Genomic DNA, 16,084 nt, shown 5'->3' on the forward strand with positions numbered 1-16,084 from the left:
TCGTGAAATGTGACATCTTACCAAAGGCACTGCTGCAATCTCTGATCTTGTGAGCTGATCTGACTCAACCTGTACTTCAACAAGGACTGGATGCCCTTTGGCCTTTCATCAATACCAATCGCAGAAAACACATGAGAGGCTTTGATTGATGAACTGGTAGATAAGCAGTAACTGTGCTTCCTTCCTGGCTGCCTCCATTTTCCATTCTCACATTCGTCTCTGTTACTGCTCAAACGAAGCCACTGGACCGTGAAACCAATGACTCCTGCTTGTCTCTCATTAAAGCTCAACAGCTCCAACAGCACCTTCTCGCAAAAGTCTTCCTGTTTTCTGACTCCATTTCAATGTTGAGACTCCAAACAGTTTGAGGGTGTCCGAGTGCAGCCCACTACACTGATTTAGACCCTTCCCCTACAGATTCTTCTCCAGTTTGGATTTCAAAGAGTGGCACAAACTCAGGGCTGCAAAGTGGTGCCGGTTCACTTTCATCTTGAGACCAGCATCCAACCTCCAATTGTCCCTCCCATTGTCACAAAATGGGAGCTACAGCTTCCTCAACCACCTACAGGCATTTCTTTTGAAACAATTAAGTAAAGACACTGACCAAAGGATGGCTGATACTGCAAAATGAGCACTTTCTGAACAATTCCTAACTGGATTATACTGAGGCCTTCTCTGAGGAGGGCACAGGATTTCACACTGCAGAGCCATCTGCAGGGCCCACTTTACATCAAGACATTTGAAAGGAAGGTATGGAAATGCAAAAGATGGACTTGAATCTCCTGGGTTAATGAGGATAAAGGGGCCTGTTTCTTACATCTCATCAAACATCCAAAAACACCCACCTCTCAGAATACGTAAGACATTCTGAGATGAACGCAAGACGCAACTATTTCTCCACCTAGGTATAGACACAGGGAAAATGGATTAAAAATTGGCTGACAACCACTGAGCGAGAAGCAAAACAAAGAAACAAGAAGGATCTCTCGCTAACTCTCTCACTGGAAATAGGTTGGCTCACTGGTACAAGCAGAAAAGAAAGGCCAGCTTCCTCTGTTAAACGTGCAAGGAACACCTTACTCTTCTCTCCCTCTGAGGACACTCCAACAAGTATCTCCAATAGATTGCAAAACCAACAAGGAAAGCTCCAAATTGTACTGGAATCATCCAACTTAACAGCCACAACATACCATCATCCATGCATTATGGACAAGCCAAGGACTGCTTTGTATATTCTTTTAAACTTTTATTTCGACTCTTAACATCTGATTTCCAGTAGAGAGAGAGAGAGAGAGAGAGAGAGAGAGAGAGAGAGAGAGTGTGTGTGTGTGTGTGTGTGTGTGTGTGTGTGTGTGCGCGTGTGCGTGCGCACATTGTGACAGATGTCTAAAGATCTTCTTGTAGAAATGGAATGGTCTGTGGTGTGTGCATGTGTGTTGTGTCCTTATTATTTTCCCTTTATGTTTAGCAACTAATAAACTTACTCTCTCTTTGACTCATGAAAGCCTGGGCTCTTTATAAAAAATAAATACACTTGGATTGGGAAAAATTATCCACAAGGAAAGGATTTTTAGCAAATCTCCGTTAAGATCAACCAAAGAGGTTAGAAAAAAGAAGGGGAGACAGCTGATTCCTCTTACCCAGTCATTACAAAAATTGGGAATCTTATCCAAGGTTGTAACAAAATTTTGGGCTAGTCCAAACATGACCTTCCCAGAACCCCGACAGTGTGCAGTGTCAGAGTTCCCTGACATTATTCTGCTGCCTCCCTCAGTAATGCTGGATCGCACAGAACTCATGGTTGAAATTTCAACCCTTCCACCTGAACCCATCACTGTGATGTCTCCAATCCCAAAACAGACCCCATCCCTTCCCGTCTCCAGGCAGCGTGCATGGTCACATACAGAGGGGGCCATGCCCCTGCCACACAGCCCCCGCCAAACACCCTCGCTGTCAACACCCCCCCCCACCTCAGAAGTTTTGAATACCCCTTCTATATTATGTATTCCTCAATTACAAGCAACAGGTGCCTTCCCTAACCCTGACCACCTTATCTGCAGCCGAGTACCAAGCCAGACAAGACCAGGGCAAACCACTAAGTTTAAACACATGCCCTGCACACCAAGCTGTGCCCAATTCCCATACAGCTCTCAGGCCTTGCCTTCCTCTGGAACAGGACTATGGTGTGTGTGCTATGCATAGCCTGAGATATGGCTTCAAGATTGCCATTAATCTCTCTTTCAATCCTGTTCCTCTTTCACTGATGATAACATAATCTCCACCTCCCCACCCCCTCGTGATTCGCTGAGTTACCTGTCCCTCATATGCAAGCCTTTCTCCTCCTCTGCCTTCATGAACTTCTATTCAACCCATCCCTCTTGTGCCACACTAAGACAACTCTCCTTTATATTCCAGAGACTGCCAGCTCTCATTCATACAGTTCGATTCCCATCCACCCACTTCTGCGTCCGCGTTCTAGTCAGGATCCAGCTTGCCCACCCTTGATTTCCCCTCTGTTTGCCGTCAACTTCACCACCTGCCCTCCATCCCAACCACAACTGTCCATTGCCCCCATGTGTGACCTTCCTCCCCACCCTCCATTTCCTTCTGTCTCCTCCACCCCCACCATTAACCACTGTTCCCCAAGCTTCCATCTTCCTAAAACCCACCACACCCCCTGACCCTCTTCAAACCCGGCCACAAAGCTGGTATCTCTAAGTAGCCCACCTGAGCCCTGCGGATTACATCTTACCAGGGGGTAGAAGAAGCCAATCATACAATCCCTATAGTGCAGAAAGAGGCCATTTGGCCCATACAACAACAATCCTATCAAAGCCCTCATCCTGTAATCCCACACATTTACCCTGCTAATCCCCTGACACTAATGGACAATTTAGCATGGCCAATCAACCTAATCTGCACATCTTTCAGACTGTGGGAGGAAACTGGAACACCCAGACGAAACCCACACAGACATGAGGCGAACGTGCAGACTCCATACAGACAGTGACCCGACGCCAGAATTGAACTCAGATCTCTGGTGCTGTGGGCCAGCAGTGATAACCACTGCGTCACCATGCCAACCAACCCTACAACCCCATCAAGTGTAACGTGTCACTGGCAGTAGTGGGAATCCACAGTGGTTCTGATGGAGGTAGGCATTGAACGTTGCTCTCACATTAAAAATATTTGTAAACACCTGAATGTGTTAAACTGGTGAGGAGAGGAGGAAAACTTGAATATTATTTCCTCATAAAGTGACAAGTTTTTCTGAGAAAAACAATTACAACAAGCCTTCCCTTTAGAGTGGTCCCCTATCCAGCTCAGGTTAACAAGAGGAGATTACTTGACTTTCTCCTCAATGGCCCATAAGTAATGCATTGCTCTGAAGACTAACTAGTACAAATTCTGCTCCCAATCAGCCATGAGTGTTAAGTTTTCCCTGGTATGTTTCCTGTAACTGCCTCAGCAACAGAAGGCTATGATTACCAATATTACCGTGATAAGAAGGTTAACTTCACAATTGAAAGGTCAGAGAACCAAGTCCAACACTCTGGCTTTCGTATTCAGCTCCTCACAACATTTACTGGAAGATTATCAGTTCCGAACTAGGTTGCTAGGAGGAACGTCTTGTGATGGCGGGAACATTTCATTCTTTTTACACCAACTCTGAACAAATCTGGAGTGGCAGAATCTTACGAGGAGCTGGAGTGGGTGACTTGGCCCTTCAATCGTGCACTGCCATTCAATAATTGGCTAATCTGACTGTAACCTGAAGTCCACATTCCTGCCTACCCCCCATAACCTTTCATCTCCTTGCTTATCGTGAATCTCTCTACCTCTGACTTAAATAAATTCAAAGATTCTGCTTCCAGCAGGAGAGTTCAGTAAGAGAGTTCCAGAGACTCAGGACACTCAGAAAAATTCTCCTCATTTCTGTCTTAAATGAGCAACCCCCTTATTTTTAAACAGTGATCACTGGTTCTAGATTCTCCCACATGAGAAAACATCCTTTCCACACCCACGCTGTCAATACCCCTCAGCGCCTCAAAGGTTTCAATCAAGTTGGCTCCTATTCTTCTAAACTCTTGTGAATACAAAACCTAACCTATCCAATACTTCTTCATATGACAGCCTGTCCATTCATCATATTAATCTAATAAATATTCTCTAATACTGATTCCAATGCATTTACATCTCTCCTTAAATAAGGAGACCAATGCTGTACATAATATTCCATATGTGGTCTCACCAATGCCCTGTACAACTGAAGCATAACCTCCCTGTTTTTGTATTAAATTCTCCTCACAATCAATGATAACATTCTATTTTAGCTTTCCTAATTACTAGCTGTACCTGCAAACCAGCCTTTTGTGATTCATGCACTGGGATGCCTAAATCCCTCCGCACCTCAATGCTAAAAGAGGCCATTCAGCCCATCAAATCTGCAATGGCTCTCTAAAAGAGAGCATTCCACCTAGTCCCATTCCCCTACCTTATTCCCTTAACCTCGCACGTTCACTCTTTTGAGATAGCAGTCTGAATATCTTGATCAAACTTGTTTCCACCACCTTCTCAGGAGGGTCATTCCAGACGTTAACCACCCTCTGGTTGGGATGAGAAAAAGGTTTTCCTCACGTCACTTTTACTCCTTTTGACACTGGCAGTTCCCAATTACTCTACACTTAGCGTTTTGATTCATATGCAATAAACATTAAGTCGTTAATGACAATTTTGAAAGTGTAAATGAACTTCGTAACTTGACTCCTACTGCAATGGTCTATTGAATGTGCAATTATGTTTGTAAAATTAAAATAACCAGTGATACCAATTTTCATTTCAACAACTTTCTCCAACCCCTGCATTGGGCTTTTTCATTAATGCAACCCTAACCTAATGTTAAACTGAACTTGCTGAAATAACTTAGCGTGTAAACAATAGCACCTGTGTATAGACCATTCTATTTCGACAGGGAAGGTCTTTAGACATCTATCACAACATGACCCAAGCAGGCAACTATGCACATACTTTACTAGAAATGTGTATGTGTACCTGCATTACTGTGTTAGTTGCAGATTAGCAGGGATAGGAATGCAAGAGACCAGACTAACACAGCAATTGCTTGGAGATTCACATCATACCTTTCTTATCAGGAATTTGGAGTTACAGTAGCTGAACTTGCTTTGAATTGAACTGTTTGAATTTGTTAATTGTTTCTGCAGTCTAGGATTATATTGTGTCTCCTCACCCTTTGGCCGGAATAGCCCAAACATGTATCAAAGTTATCAGGTAACTGGCTCTCAGTTATTCTCTGGACATTGTTATGATCTCCGTACAGATTGATAACATTTAGAGTAAAAATTGAACTACCAAAAGGTCTGTTGAATCCATTTGCATTGCACTCACTTCCCATTCCATGATGGCCTGTTCAGTCCAACAATTGCCCGCCTTCCGGCAGCACGGTGGCACACTGGTTGGCACTGCTGCCTCATTGTGCCAGAGACCTAAGTTCAATTCCAGGCTTGGGTCACTGTCAGTGTGGAGTTTGCACATTCCCCCCGTGTCTGCATGAGTTTCATCCGGGTGCCCTGGTTTCCTCCCACAGTTCAAAGATGCGTGGGTTAGGTGGATTGGCCATGCTAAATTGTCCCTTAGTGTCAGGGGAACTAGCCAGTAATGAATACATGGGATTTTGGGATAGCACCTAGGTGGGATTGTGGTCAGTGCATTCAATGGGCCAAATTGCCTCCTTCTGCACTGTAGGATTCTATGATTCTATCTCAGTACAAAGCTCTCATACACTGTGAAAAGCACATACAATGCTGTACATTGCTAAGGAGCACCCTTCCACAGACTAAGTGGCATTCTAATCACCTTAAACTCTGCAAAAGGAGGAGCCTATTGCTTGGCTTTGCATTCACTAAATAAATAAATAGCTGAAATTGGCTCATCAGACTTCACTTTTTTTAAGAATTTTTACTGAATAAAATGGCTAGAAGAAAACAGTATTGATTGGACAATATTTTTCTGTAGACAACTATTAAGTTGAACTATAGAAATATTCACTTTCCCCAAAATTAAGTCTCAAAGCAAAGTGTTCACAGTTGCTCCCAGCTTTCAGTTTGTTGCATCTTCTATTGTCCCAGTTAAGCAACTTCTACACCAAGAACCTCTCTCACTTTGAGGGTTTCCGCAAGATTCCTTCCTCTGGCTCTAAGCTAGGCACATCTTCCAGTCTCTTTAATTTGACCTTCCAATTGGGTGTGATTAGCTACCCACATTCTGATAGCGACTGATAAAGTCAGTATTTTCTCCACTTAAGGTGGAAGCCTGGTTAATTCAATCTCTTGCTTTCTACCTCTGTTAGCTTCAGACTATGCAAGATAAAACTGCAATTGTCATGTTTCTGATATTGCTGGGATTATTGGGAAGATTATAAGTTATTTCAAAACACCTTTCTCTATCCTCTTTCCCTTGGCAACAGGAAACACATCAGCATTCGTCCTTAGCTACCAAGCTAATCAGTTATCTTTCATTCACAACTGTCGTTCATCTTAGAAACAAAGAGACATCGCAACTTGATATTGACAGCACATTTTTGGGACTTTGGCAGATGCGTGGTCTATGCATTGTAGACTTAGGAACACCCATTGTTACCCTCCCACCCTCTCAATAAAACAATCTGAGCCTTCTGATCTTGAACAAGGTTTACTCTCAGGCAGACTCAGGCATCACATGACGCCTTTCATTTATGCTAAATTTAAAGATACAGTCCCAAACTGCAACACGCTCATAAATCAAATGATAAAGTAATAAAACCATATAATTTTGTAAATTTCACAGCTGTAACAACATCGAAACAAACATTACTGCCCCAAATATTTTCAGCAGTAAACCAGAGAAAGAATCAGGTACGGTCTCCCAAGTCAGGGATAAGGGTGACTGAATCCACTTTTTGTTATAGAAGAAGCCACAGCAGGGAGCAGAATTTTCCTATGCCTTACTATTGGGATAAGGCAAATAAATAACTATTGAAAGGTGGAGCCTTTGATGCTCAATTGGGCAAGGTAACGTTCCTTACTACTGATCAAAGTAGAACATAAAATGATTACATTGTTTTATAATTACAAGGTTTATGAGATTGTTATGAATTGGGCATGTGTCTTTAATTTAAGGAAAAATGAAAATGGTCATATGACCTGTTCTGAAGTCTGCGTGATATGATTGTTAGAGATTAAACAGTGTGTGTGCGTGTGCACGTGCACGCACGCGGGGGGGCGGGGCAGGCGGGGAGGTGTTTACAATTGGAGGTAATGATAGCAGCTACTGAAATAACAAGTGAATAAACTGTGAGTCTCCAAAGTCCTAGAAAATAGTTGAGAATTTTGAGTTGTCCATTTACATCCAAGATATGAGAGTTCAGGTCACAAAGACAACTAATCAGCATTTCTACTTGGATATAATTCCATGTGATTCATGTTACCATGGAAATGAGCTTTAAAAAAGGGAAGAATTTTTAAGGTATCCCTGAAAACTTCCAGATAAGGTTAGCCTTCCAGGATCCAGGAGTGGGAAAGTAGCTAATAGATAGCAGAATGTTGTAGTTCACCGCACAGGAATGTGCGTGGGAACTTGCGCTCAGATCGAAAAGACCCAATTCATGAGGAATTAAAACAAGGCTGGAAGACTGACCTAGTTTGTGCCAGCGAAATAACTTCTGGGGGGGGCGGGGGGGTGGGGAAACCTTCACTGTGAAAGACAGTTCTGAGATTAAAACTTTCCAGGAATGAATGGCAAAATTGGAAGTAAACCCTTAGGAGTTAAGAATCACTGGTGACTAGTTCCTGAAGAAATGAGTGTCGGCTTTTAAGACAGTGTAACAAATAACTGTCAGTATTTGTTTTCAGTTGTGTTAAAAGTTTTGTTCTATGGTTTGAAAGGATAAGTTGCCCACACGAATGATGTTTAATCAATAGTCCTTTCGGGTTGTTTGTTACAGTAAATATCTTAAAATGTCTTCCTTTATTATCCATTCGGCTATTCACTGGAAGTTAAATTTCATTTGTAAATTTTCATTTCTGTACATGTCTTTTAAATAGTGGGCTTATCAAGCTTCTATTCCATTGCATCTCGATGCAAATGATATTGTACAACTGTTGCAAAAATAAAATGAACATTTCTTCCACTAATAACAATTTGGTTTTATAAAGTGCTTCTAACGTAGAGAGAAAAAAAATCACAGGGTGCTCACCAAGTACAATTAACACCTTGCACTCACTTGAGGGAACAATTTGAGAACCAAGCATTCAGGCTGCCAGCAGTTAGTACAAGCTGCCAGGAGGACGGCTAAGTCTCCAACTTTCCCTCCCTCCCTGTGGGGAAGCACCTGGCATCCTCTTGGCACCTCAGTGCATTGGCATGACTGAAACTGCAAACCGTGCAGGAAAGCACAGCCAGAATGCCCCTCCTATTCTCCCATGGCAAAGTGATTTGCAATCCTTAAAAGGGACTATCCTTCAGTTTAATATTGTTGACATCTTAGATCAAAATAATCCCACAAAGGAATAGAAAAAGGAAGAGTAACACTCTTCAACGCAGGCATGATAAGGGTACTGTTTGCACATTTCAAATAAAATCCTCTCACCTCCATCCCATCAGTGTAGCAGTTATGTTGACTCGTACCATATCGCTTTTTGTCAGTATACCTGTTCCATTGGAATAAAGCTGGACAGCACTGACCATTACAATACTTGACTGTCGACAAACACCAAAAATTGGCTGAGTTAGGGATACGTCGTACGCAATTCACGAGTAAAACCAACTCCCAGACAGGAGGCAGGATTAGGATTAGGATTAGGAGTGCACTGAGGTAATCATTAATGAAAATACCGTCTTAAGCAGAAAGCCGCTCAGGAGGGATTAATGCATATTTGGTCTTAAATTTAAAACAATGCCAACAATAAAACTAAGCTCAAAAGTGAAAGAAGCTTTTAAAAAACAGGACTCTGAAAAGAATAGCCCCATTCTGTCAAATAAAAAAACTGGCTTTAAGGGAGATTTCATCTCTTGAAGAGTTTAGAATGAATAAACACCACTGTATAGCATGAGACAAACAAGGACATCACTTGCATAATCTCTGACCAGAGTTGTGGAACATTTCCTTTGAATTCTCTATCACTGGTTACCTTTTACAGAAGAATGAAATATTTTATCCTCTCATCTTCTCCTTTGACTCCCAAATTGGGATAAATTCCCATGGGTTTCAGCGGCTGCCAGGTATCGCAATCAAGTGGCCATGATTCACAGGGGAGGTTCGAGAGTGATCGTTAATGAACTATTTGACTGCAGAATGCTCCACTGCCACGTCCAAATCTTGCCCTCAACCAACGTTTACATCCACACTTGCAGCAACAATTGCTGGGTAGTGATCAAGAACAGCCTGGCAGCACAGTAGTTAGCACTTCTGCCTCACAGCACCGGGGACCCGGGTTCGATTCTGGCTTGGGGTCACTGGCTGTGCAGAGTCTGCACATTCTCCGTGTCTGCATGGGTTTCCTCAGGGGGCTCTGGTTTCTTCCCACAGTCCAAAAGATGTGCTGGTTAGGTGGATTGGCTACGATAAATTACCCATCAATTCACGGGGATTAGGAAGGGTACATATGTGGGGCTGCGGAAATAGGTTCTGGGTGGGATTGTTGTTAGTGCAAGCTCAATGGGCCAAATGGCCTCCTTTTGCACTGTAGATTTTATGATTCTATAAAGCACATCCTCACCCTGGGGCACTGAGCCCAATCATGGTGCATCTGAGTCACATGAAGGCAACTAGTTCATCATAAACTAGGACTGAGCGTAGAGCTTCTTGGTTCATTTGATTCACGCAGTCACTGGATATACTCACTGAAATCTCCCTGACCACCCCCCCAAGTACAATGAAGCAAAGAGAACTGTGTAACAAGTAAAAATGGAAACTCAATTCTTTCAAACCTATTTGCATTATGAATAGAAATCATTCAAAATAAGGGAGACTCTGTAGTATCTAGACATTCACTCAAGAAAGCAAACAGCAGCTAAGACTTGTGTCATTAAGTAGGTTAATCTCAACACTGTAGTTATTACTGATACACACCTCATGTCCCTAATGAGGCACAGGCCTGGATGCCAACATCTGTTGTAAATCCCCAATATTATTTCAGCCACCTGATTTTATCAATGTTGATGGTGTTTTTGGAGTTTAAACACTTGGAAGGGTTGCAGAAGACTCAGAGTCTGTTGCCATTTTAGATGCTGTCATTCTGATAGGTAGCAGGCACCACGACTCAAAATCATACTCTCAATTTCCTTTACCCACCCCCACACAGTATCCCCTAAAAAATGCAAACACTGGATATCTAATTCTGTCTATAAATGAGGTGATCAAAGAAAGATGCCAGCTCAGAAGAGCATGCAGGTTAACAAATGTGGTTACAGCAATTGTATTTGACAACATGACAGTCTTAGAGTTTTCTACAGGTAACCATACAGTTTTCACACACATTCAGAAGCACAAATTTCCAAACTGGTTCAAAAAGAACTGTTTTTATATGTAGGCCTGAAAGAGATTTACTTGACCCAAAGTACTATCCACACCAGTAGGGATTGCAAAGGTCTAAGCGAAACAACAAAAAAAAAATCTATGTTTACAACTCAGTTTCCACAGTAGGTTACTGTTCATGTAACCTTTAGGAAATGCCAGTGATTTTTCATCCTTCTCATTTCAAGATGCTTGTACCCAGACTTGCATCACTTCCTTACACGGCGGTATCTCAAACCGTGGCAAGTTGCCCGAGACAGCACAGATTTCACAAGACTTCCTCTCAGCAATTGCCTGCAAATTGAAGCCTTGCACATGTCACACATCATTGACCTGCACAGCAAAACGCGGCCAAAGTTGCTATAAGCTAGATAAACGAACATGTGCAAAGAGTCTGTCGAGCACCGTAGCACAGTCCACACAAATCTTAATCACAGATTGGAAACACATTCATCAAGCTGCAATTCCACTGTTAGCAGCGAAATAGGGACAGTATTTGGGGAGGAAAACACACATTTCTTAGTTCTAGCCATCCTGAAGGATATTCAGAACATGATGCCATTCCAGATCTGGCAAATGTTAGACTGCACAGTTGTTAGTTCTGTTTCCAATTGTGTGGAGCAAAGGGTAGCTGGTGTGAAAGTGCAAATAATCTTCACAAAATTGGAGACTGTCATAAGAACTTGGCCGCTTTCATTTAGAGAAGAGCCAGGATAGATTTTTTTTTTCCAAAGGTCAGGCTTCTTTCAACCGCAACCTCTGATCAGCCCTCTTGCCTTTCAGTGCCTGTTACTGATACGAGTTCCTGCAGTCACTGTACTACAGTACTCAGAATCTATGTACCATAGCCCTTTCTGCTGTAATGGCACGTCGGTGCTTCTAGTTGTCCTACTGCTGCACTCACATTCACACACAATAGTCCTCTAATGTGACACTCTGGTGCTACACATTGGCAATAAAAGCCATAAGCAATAAAACACACAGCAGCCCAATGCGACACATTTGGTCCTGGGAGCATATAACCAGATCCACTGTACATATGGTGAACACCACCTAATGGGAGCAAAGTGCTGAAGAGAAGCACATAACCACAAATCCCAGCCATTCTTGCATTTTTAGTTCAAAATAACTTTGCCAACGGGTTAGAACTTACTGCAGATATCCCATGGTGTGGAAGTGTTGCATTACCTGACAGCTGAAAGGTGACAAAATGTGATTAAAATTAATAATCAATAACCCAGTCCTTTTTTTTGGTTGAAGATTAACAATACATAAGATACTACGTTGAATCACAGCTGCCCTTACGCATCACAGTGGCTGCAGGTTGGCACAAACTGGAAGCACAGCTGGTATGGAGATAGAACTGGGTTAGAAGAAAACTACTGTACATTTAATGCAATCCTTAACTTTGTTTTCCCGGCAACATTTCTGGGTAGGGCAATCCATAATACAAACTTTGCACTGTCTGTCAGTGGGCAGACGCACTCAGTCGCCCACTAAGTTATATATGTGACAAGCTGATTTTCTTTTGTACGGGAACACCACTGATCAAGGCACAGTTGCAGCGACAATCTCTTATCACTGTCCAGAGCCCACCCTGTGTGTGTGCACAAGGCAGCCAGGGCTGGTAGCTTTCATACCCAATTAAAAATATTTTCCTCCAGCACATTTCACGCCACTGTCATCGCATCTTCTACTTACCCCCAGCTTTCTGCTGCGGATCTTCACGTATCCCTGCTTCACTATGTCATTAAAATTGGAAGCCATGGCTGGAGATTTATATATAGGCGTTGTTTTTGTCCCACCACCCTACAAAAGCAAAAAAAAACAAAAATCCTTCTTTATCCGAGCTGCCAGCGGTTCCCTTCCCTTCCAGCAGCCTCAGCCCCGGAGTGTGCTCTGAAGCTGTGCCTCCCCGTATCTATCTGTTCAGCGAGCTCGAAGGCTCATTCCATCTAGACGGGGAGATGGAGCATGTCAGCTGATTTATTCAGCATGAACTGCACTTCCTGGATCACACCATCCCCATCTGTCAAAGGGGTTTTGCTTTAAGAACCCCCTGTGCTTATCTGAAGTCTACCAAAATTGGCTATAATCATGGACAACACACACACACATACACAGATGAACATAAAGGAGAGCAAATGAACTGCATTTCAACTTTTACCAAAGGAAGCAGTTTTTGTTTTATTCACAGAAAAGATGCAGAATTTTTGCATCTGTTGTTTCTTAAAAGAAATGATGCAGAAAAGATCCTCCACAATTTACACAGCACTACAGATCTGATCCATGCTGCATAATTTATTACTGGTTCAAAGCTCCCCCGTAAAAGCCGTGTGCTTTTAGTCAAATTCAATTTTAAAAACAAGAGAACTCCGGCAGCTGTACACGCCTCGGTTTGAATGCAGCATTTTGCAAGATTCCCAAAAGTGCTTCTAAAATACCTTTAAAATAATAATTATACCTTAACATGGTTTCAAAGGGTTTGGAATTTAAACAAAAGCCCACTGCAAAACACGATTCAGTAAAGCTCCCCTTAGCGAAAGAAAGACTTTCATTTATATAGCGCCTTTCCAAACTTCTGCTAAAGGCATGTTATTATGGCCAGTCAAGTGCCTTGGTGGTGGAGTCATTGTTGTAACACATGTATTGCGGCAGCCAGTGAGCTCAAGACAAGATCTCACAAACGCCAAATGATTAAAAACCAGATCATTTATTTGAATGGTGAGAGTTAAGGGATAAATGCAGGAAAACACCCCTACTCTTCAGTGGTAAAACAGTTATCGTTGTATATATCTGTTAATAAGTGAAAAGTTAGAATGTAAAGCCGAGCAACAAGAAAAAAAATAAAAGAGAAACAACCTTCCTTTGCCGGATGCCAACCCTACCTTAGCTCCTCTGCTGCTGAAACTCTCATTCAGGCCTCTTGTTCTCTTCAGATGTGACTATTCCAACGCATTCCTGGTGGTCCCCACATCTACCCTCCATAAACCTGAGGGTGGCATGGTAGCACAGTGCTCAGCACTGCTGCCTCACAGGGATCCGGGTTCAATTCCCAACTTGGGTCACTGCTTATGCAGAATCTGCACATTCTCCCCATGGCTGCATGGGTTTCCTCCAGGGGCTCAGGTTTCCTCCCACAGTCCAACAGATGTACTGGTTAGGTGCATTGGCCATGCTAAATTCTCCCTCAGTGTACCCGAAAAGACACCAAAGTGTGGTGACTAGGGGATTTTCACAGTAACTTCATTGCAGTGTTATTGTAAGCTGACTTGTGATGCTAATAAATACACTTCTTATCCAAAAGCCTCAAATCCCGACCATAAGATATAGGAGCAGAATCAGGCCATTCAATCCATTGAGTCTGCTTTGCCATTCAATCATGGCTGCTAAGTTTCTCAACCCCATTTCTTGACCATGTTCTTACTCCCACCAAGTCCTATTCACCTATCACTCTGCACTACTAAGTTACATAAGCTCCTACAATAGCGCTCTCTTGTGGGCTTGTGTGTATTTCCGTACAGAAGGACATACAAGTTAAACCAGTCTCTCTGTCACCAACGTGCATGTTTTCCACGAGGAATTTTTGTCAGCACAGTTGTTACAGTCTGTAGGGACAGCCCCTGGCTAACCAGCCGAGGAACCTGTGGGTGCTCTTTGTGTGAGAAAAAGGCTCAAAAACTTGGCCTAAATAAAAGTGTATTTTACAGGCAGGTGGGCTGACCATCTAAGATGGCAGTCTACAAAAATCTTTAGGAGACTGTGAGGTACTGCCCTGATCAAATCTTTTGGTTTGTACATGGAGAGGTGGGCGATACTTTTCTCCACTAACAATGTGTTTCAAGATCCTGATAATCCAGATAACAAACAGGCAGTGTGGGAAAGGAAAGGGCAATATTTTTGACCCAGGGATGTCTGAGCTGCTGAACATAAGAACATAAGCAATAGGAGCAGGAGTAGGCCAACTAGCCCTTTGAGCCTGCCCCGCCATTCAATAAGATCATGGCTGATCTGTCGTGGCTCAGTTCCACATTCCCGCCCTCTCCCCATAACCCTTAATTCCCTCGCTTATCAAAAACCCATCAACCCGCGTCTTAAAAATATTTAGCGAGGCAGCCTCCACCACTTCAATGGGCAGAGAATTCCAGAGATTCACCACCCTTTGAGTGAAGAAGTTCCTCCTCAACTCCGTTCTAAACTGAAGAAACTGCTCCCCCAACAAGATCAAAGGGCAGTCTGCTAAAGACATTTCGAATAAGCTTTGAGCAGCAATAGAATTCCACAACTTTGGATTTGGAAGAAGGAACTAAATGTATTATCTCCAAGTTTGCAGATGACACAAAGTTGGGTGGGAGGATGAGCTGTGAAGAGGACACAAAGATGCTTCAAAGTAAATAGGACAGATTGAGCGGGTGGGCAGCTGCATGGCAGATACAATATAATGTGGATAAATGTGATGTTATCCACTTCAATATCATTAATAGGAAGATAGATTATTATTTGAATGGGTGTAAATTGAGAGAGGTGGATAATCAGCAAGACCTTGGCATCCTTGTGCAACAGTCGCTGAAAGTAAGAGTGCAGGTACAGCAGACAGTAAAGAAGGCAAATGGTATGTTGGCCTTCCTAGTGAGAGGATATGATTACAGGAATAGGGATGTTTTACTGCAATTGTATAGAGTATTGGTGAAGACACATCTGGAGTATTGTGTGCAGCTTCGGTGTCCTTATCTGAGGAAGGATGTTCTTGCTACAGTGAGTACAGCGAAAGTTTACCAGGCTAACGGCAGGTCCGTCGTATGAGGAGAGACTAAGTCAGTTAGGGTTATATTCACTGGAGATTAGAAAAGTGTGAGAGAGGATCTCATAGAAATTTATAAAGTTCTAACAGTTAATGATAAGGCTTTGGGGAAAGTTATAGAATAAAGAGATCTCAGGGTACAGGTTCATAGCTCCCTGAAAGTGGAGTCGCAGATGGATAGAATGGTGAAGAAGGCATTTGGTATGCTTGTTTTCATTGGCCTGAACATTGAACACAGGAGTTGGGACATCTTGTTGAAGTTGTACAAGACATTGGTAAAACTAAACTTGGAATACTGTGTACAGTTCTGGTCACCCTATTATAGAAAGGATTTTATTAAACGAGAAAGAGTACAGAAAAGATTTATTAGGATGCAATAGGATTTGATGGTTTGAGTTATATAAGGAGCGGCTGGATAGATTGGGACATTTTTCCCTGGAACATAGAAGGTTTAGGGGTGATCTTATAGAAGTCTATAAAATAATGAGGGGCACAGATGAGGTAGATAGTCAATATCTTTTCTCAAAGGTAGGGCAGTCTAAAATTAGAGAGCATAGGTTTAAGATGAGAGGGGAGAGATAGAAAAGAATCCAGGGAGGCAGTTTTTTCACACAGAGGGTGATGAGTGTCAGGAACAAGCTGCCGGAGGTAGTAGTAGAGGCGGGTACAATTTTGTCTTTTAGAAAGCATTTAGACAGTTACATGGGTAAGAT

The 16,084-nt window shown here is 42.6% G+C and overlaps 1 protein-coding gene across 2 annotated transcripts in view; it reads right to left on the reverse strand.

Annotated features, from left to right (window-relative positions):
• Positions 1 to 12,439, reverse strand: part of dok6 (docking protein 6) — a 382,866-nt gene extending 370,427 nt beyond the window's left edge. The window contains exon 1 of one of the 2 annotated variants that reach the window (XM_080193779.1): positions 12,272 to 12,439. In XM_080193779.1, coding sequence (XP_080049905.1) covers positions 12,272 to 12,337 — 66 coding nt within the window. In that variant the 5' untranslated portion in view covers positions 12,338 to 12,439. Of the gene's footprint in view, positions 1 to 8,644; positions 8,692 to 12,271 lie in introns of those variants that run through there. The other variant, XM_080193781.1, reaches the window with a different exon arrangement.
• Between the last annotated feature and the right edge of the window lie 3,645 nt (positions 12,440 to 16,084).

The sequence above is a fragment of the Carcharhinus amblyrhynchos genome, chromosome 8 (genome assembly GCF_965287045.1).
Source record: "Carcharhinus amblyrhynchos chromosome 8, sCarAmb.v2.hapA, whole genome shotgun sequence".
In the NCBI taxonomy this organism is placed as follows: Eukaryota; Metazoa; Chordata; class Chondrichthyes; order Carcharhiniformes; family Carcharhinidae; genus Carcharhinus; species Carcharhinus amblyrhynchos.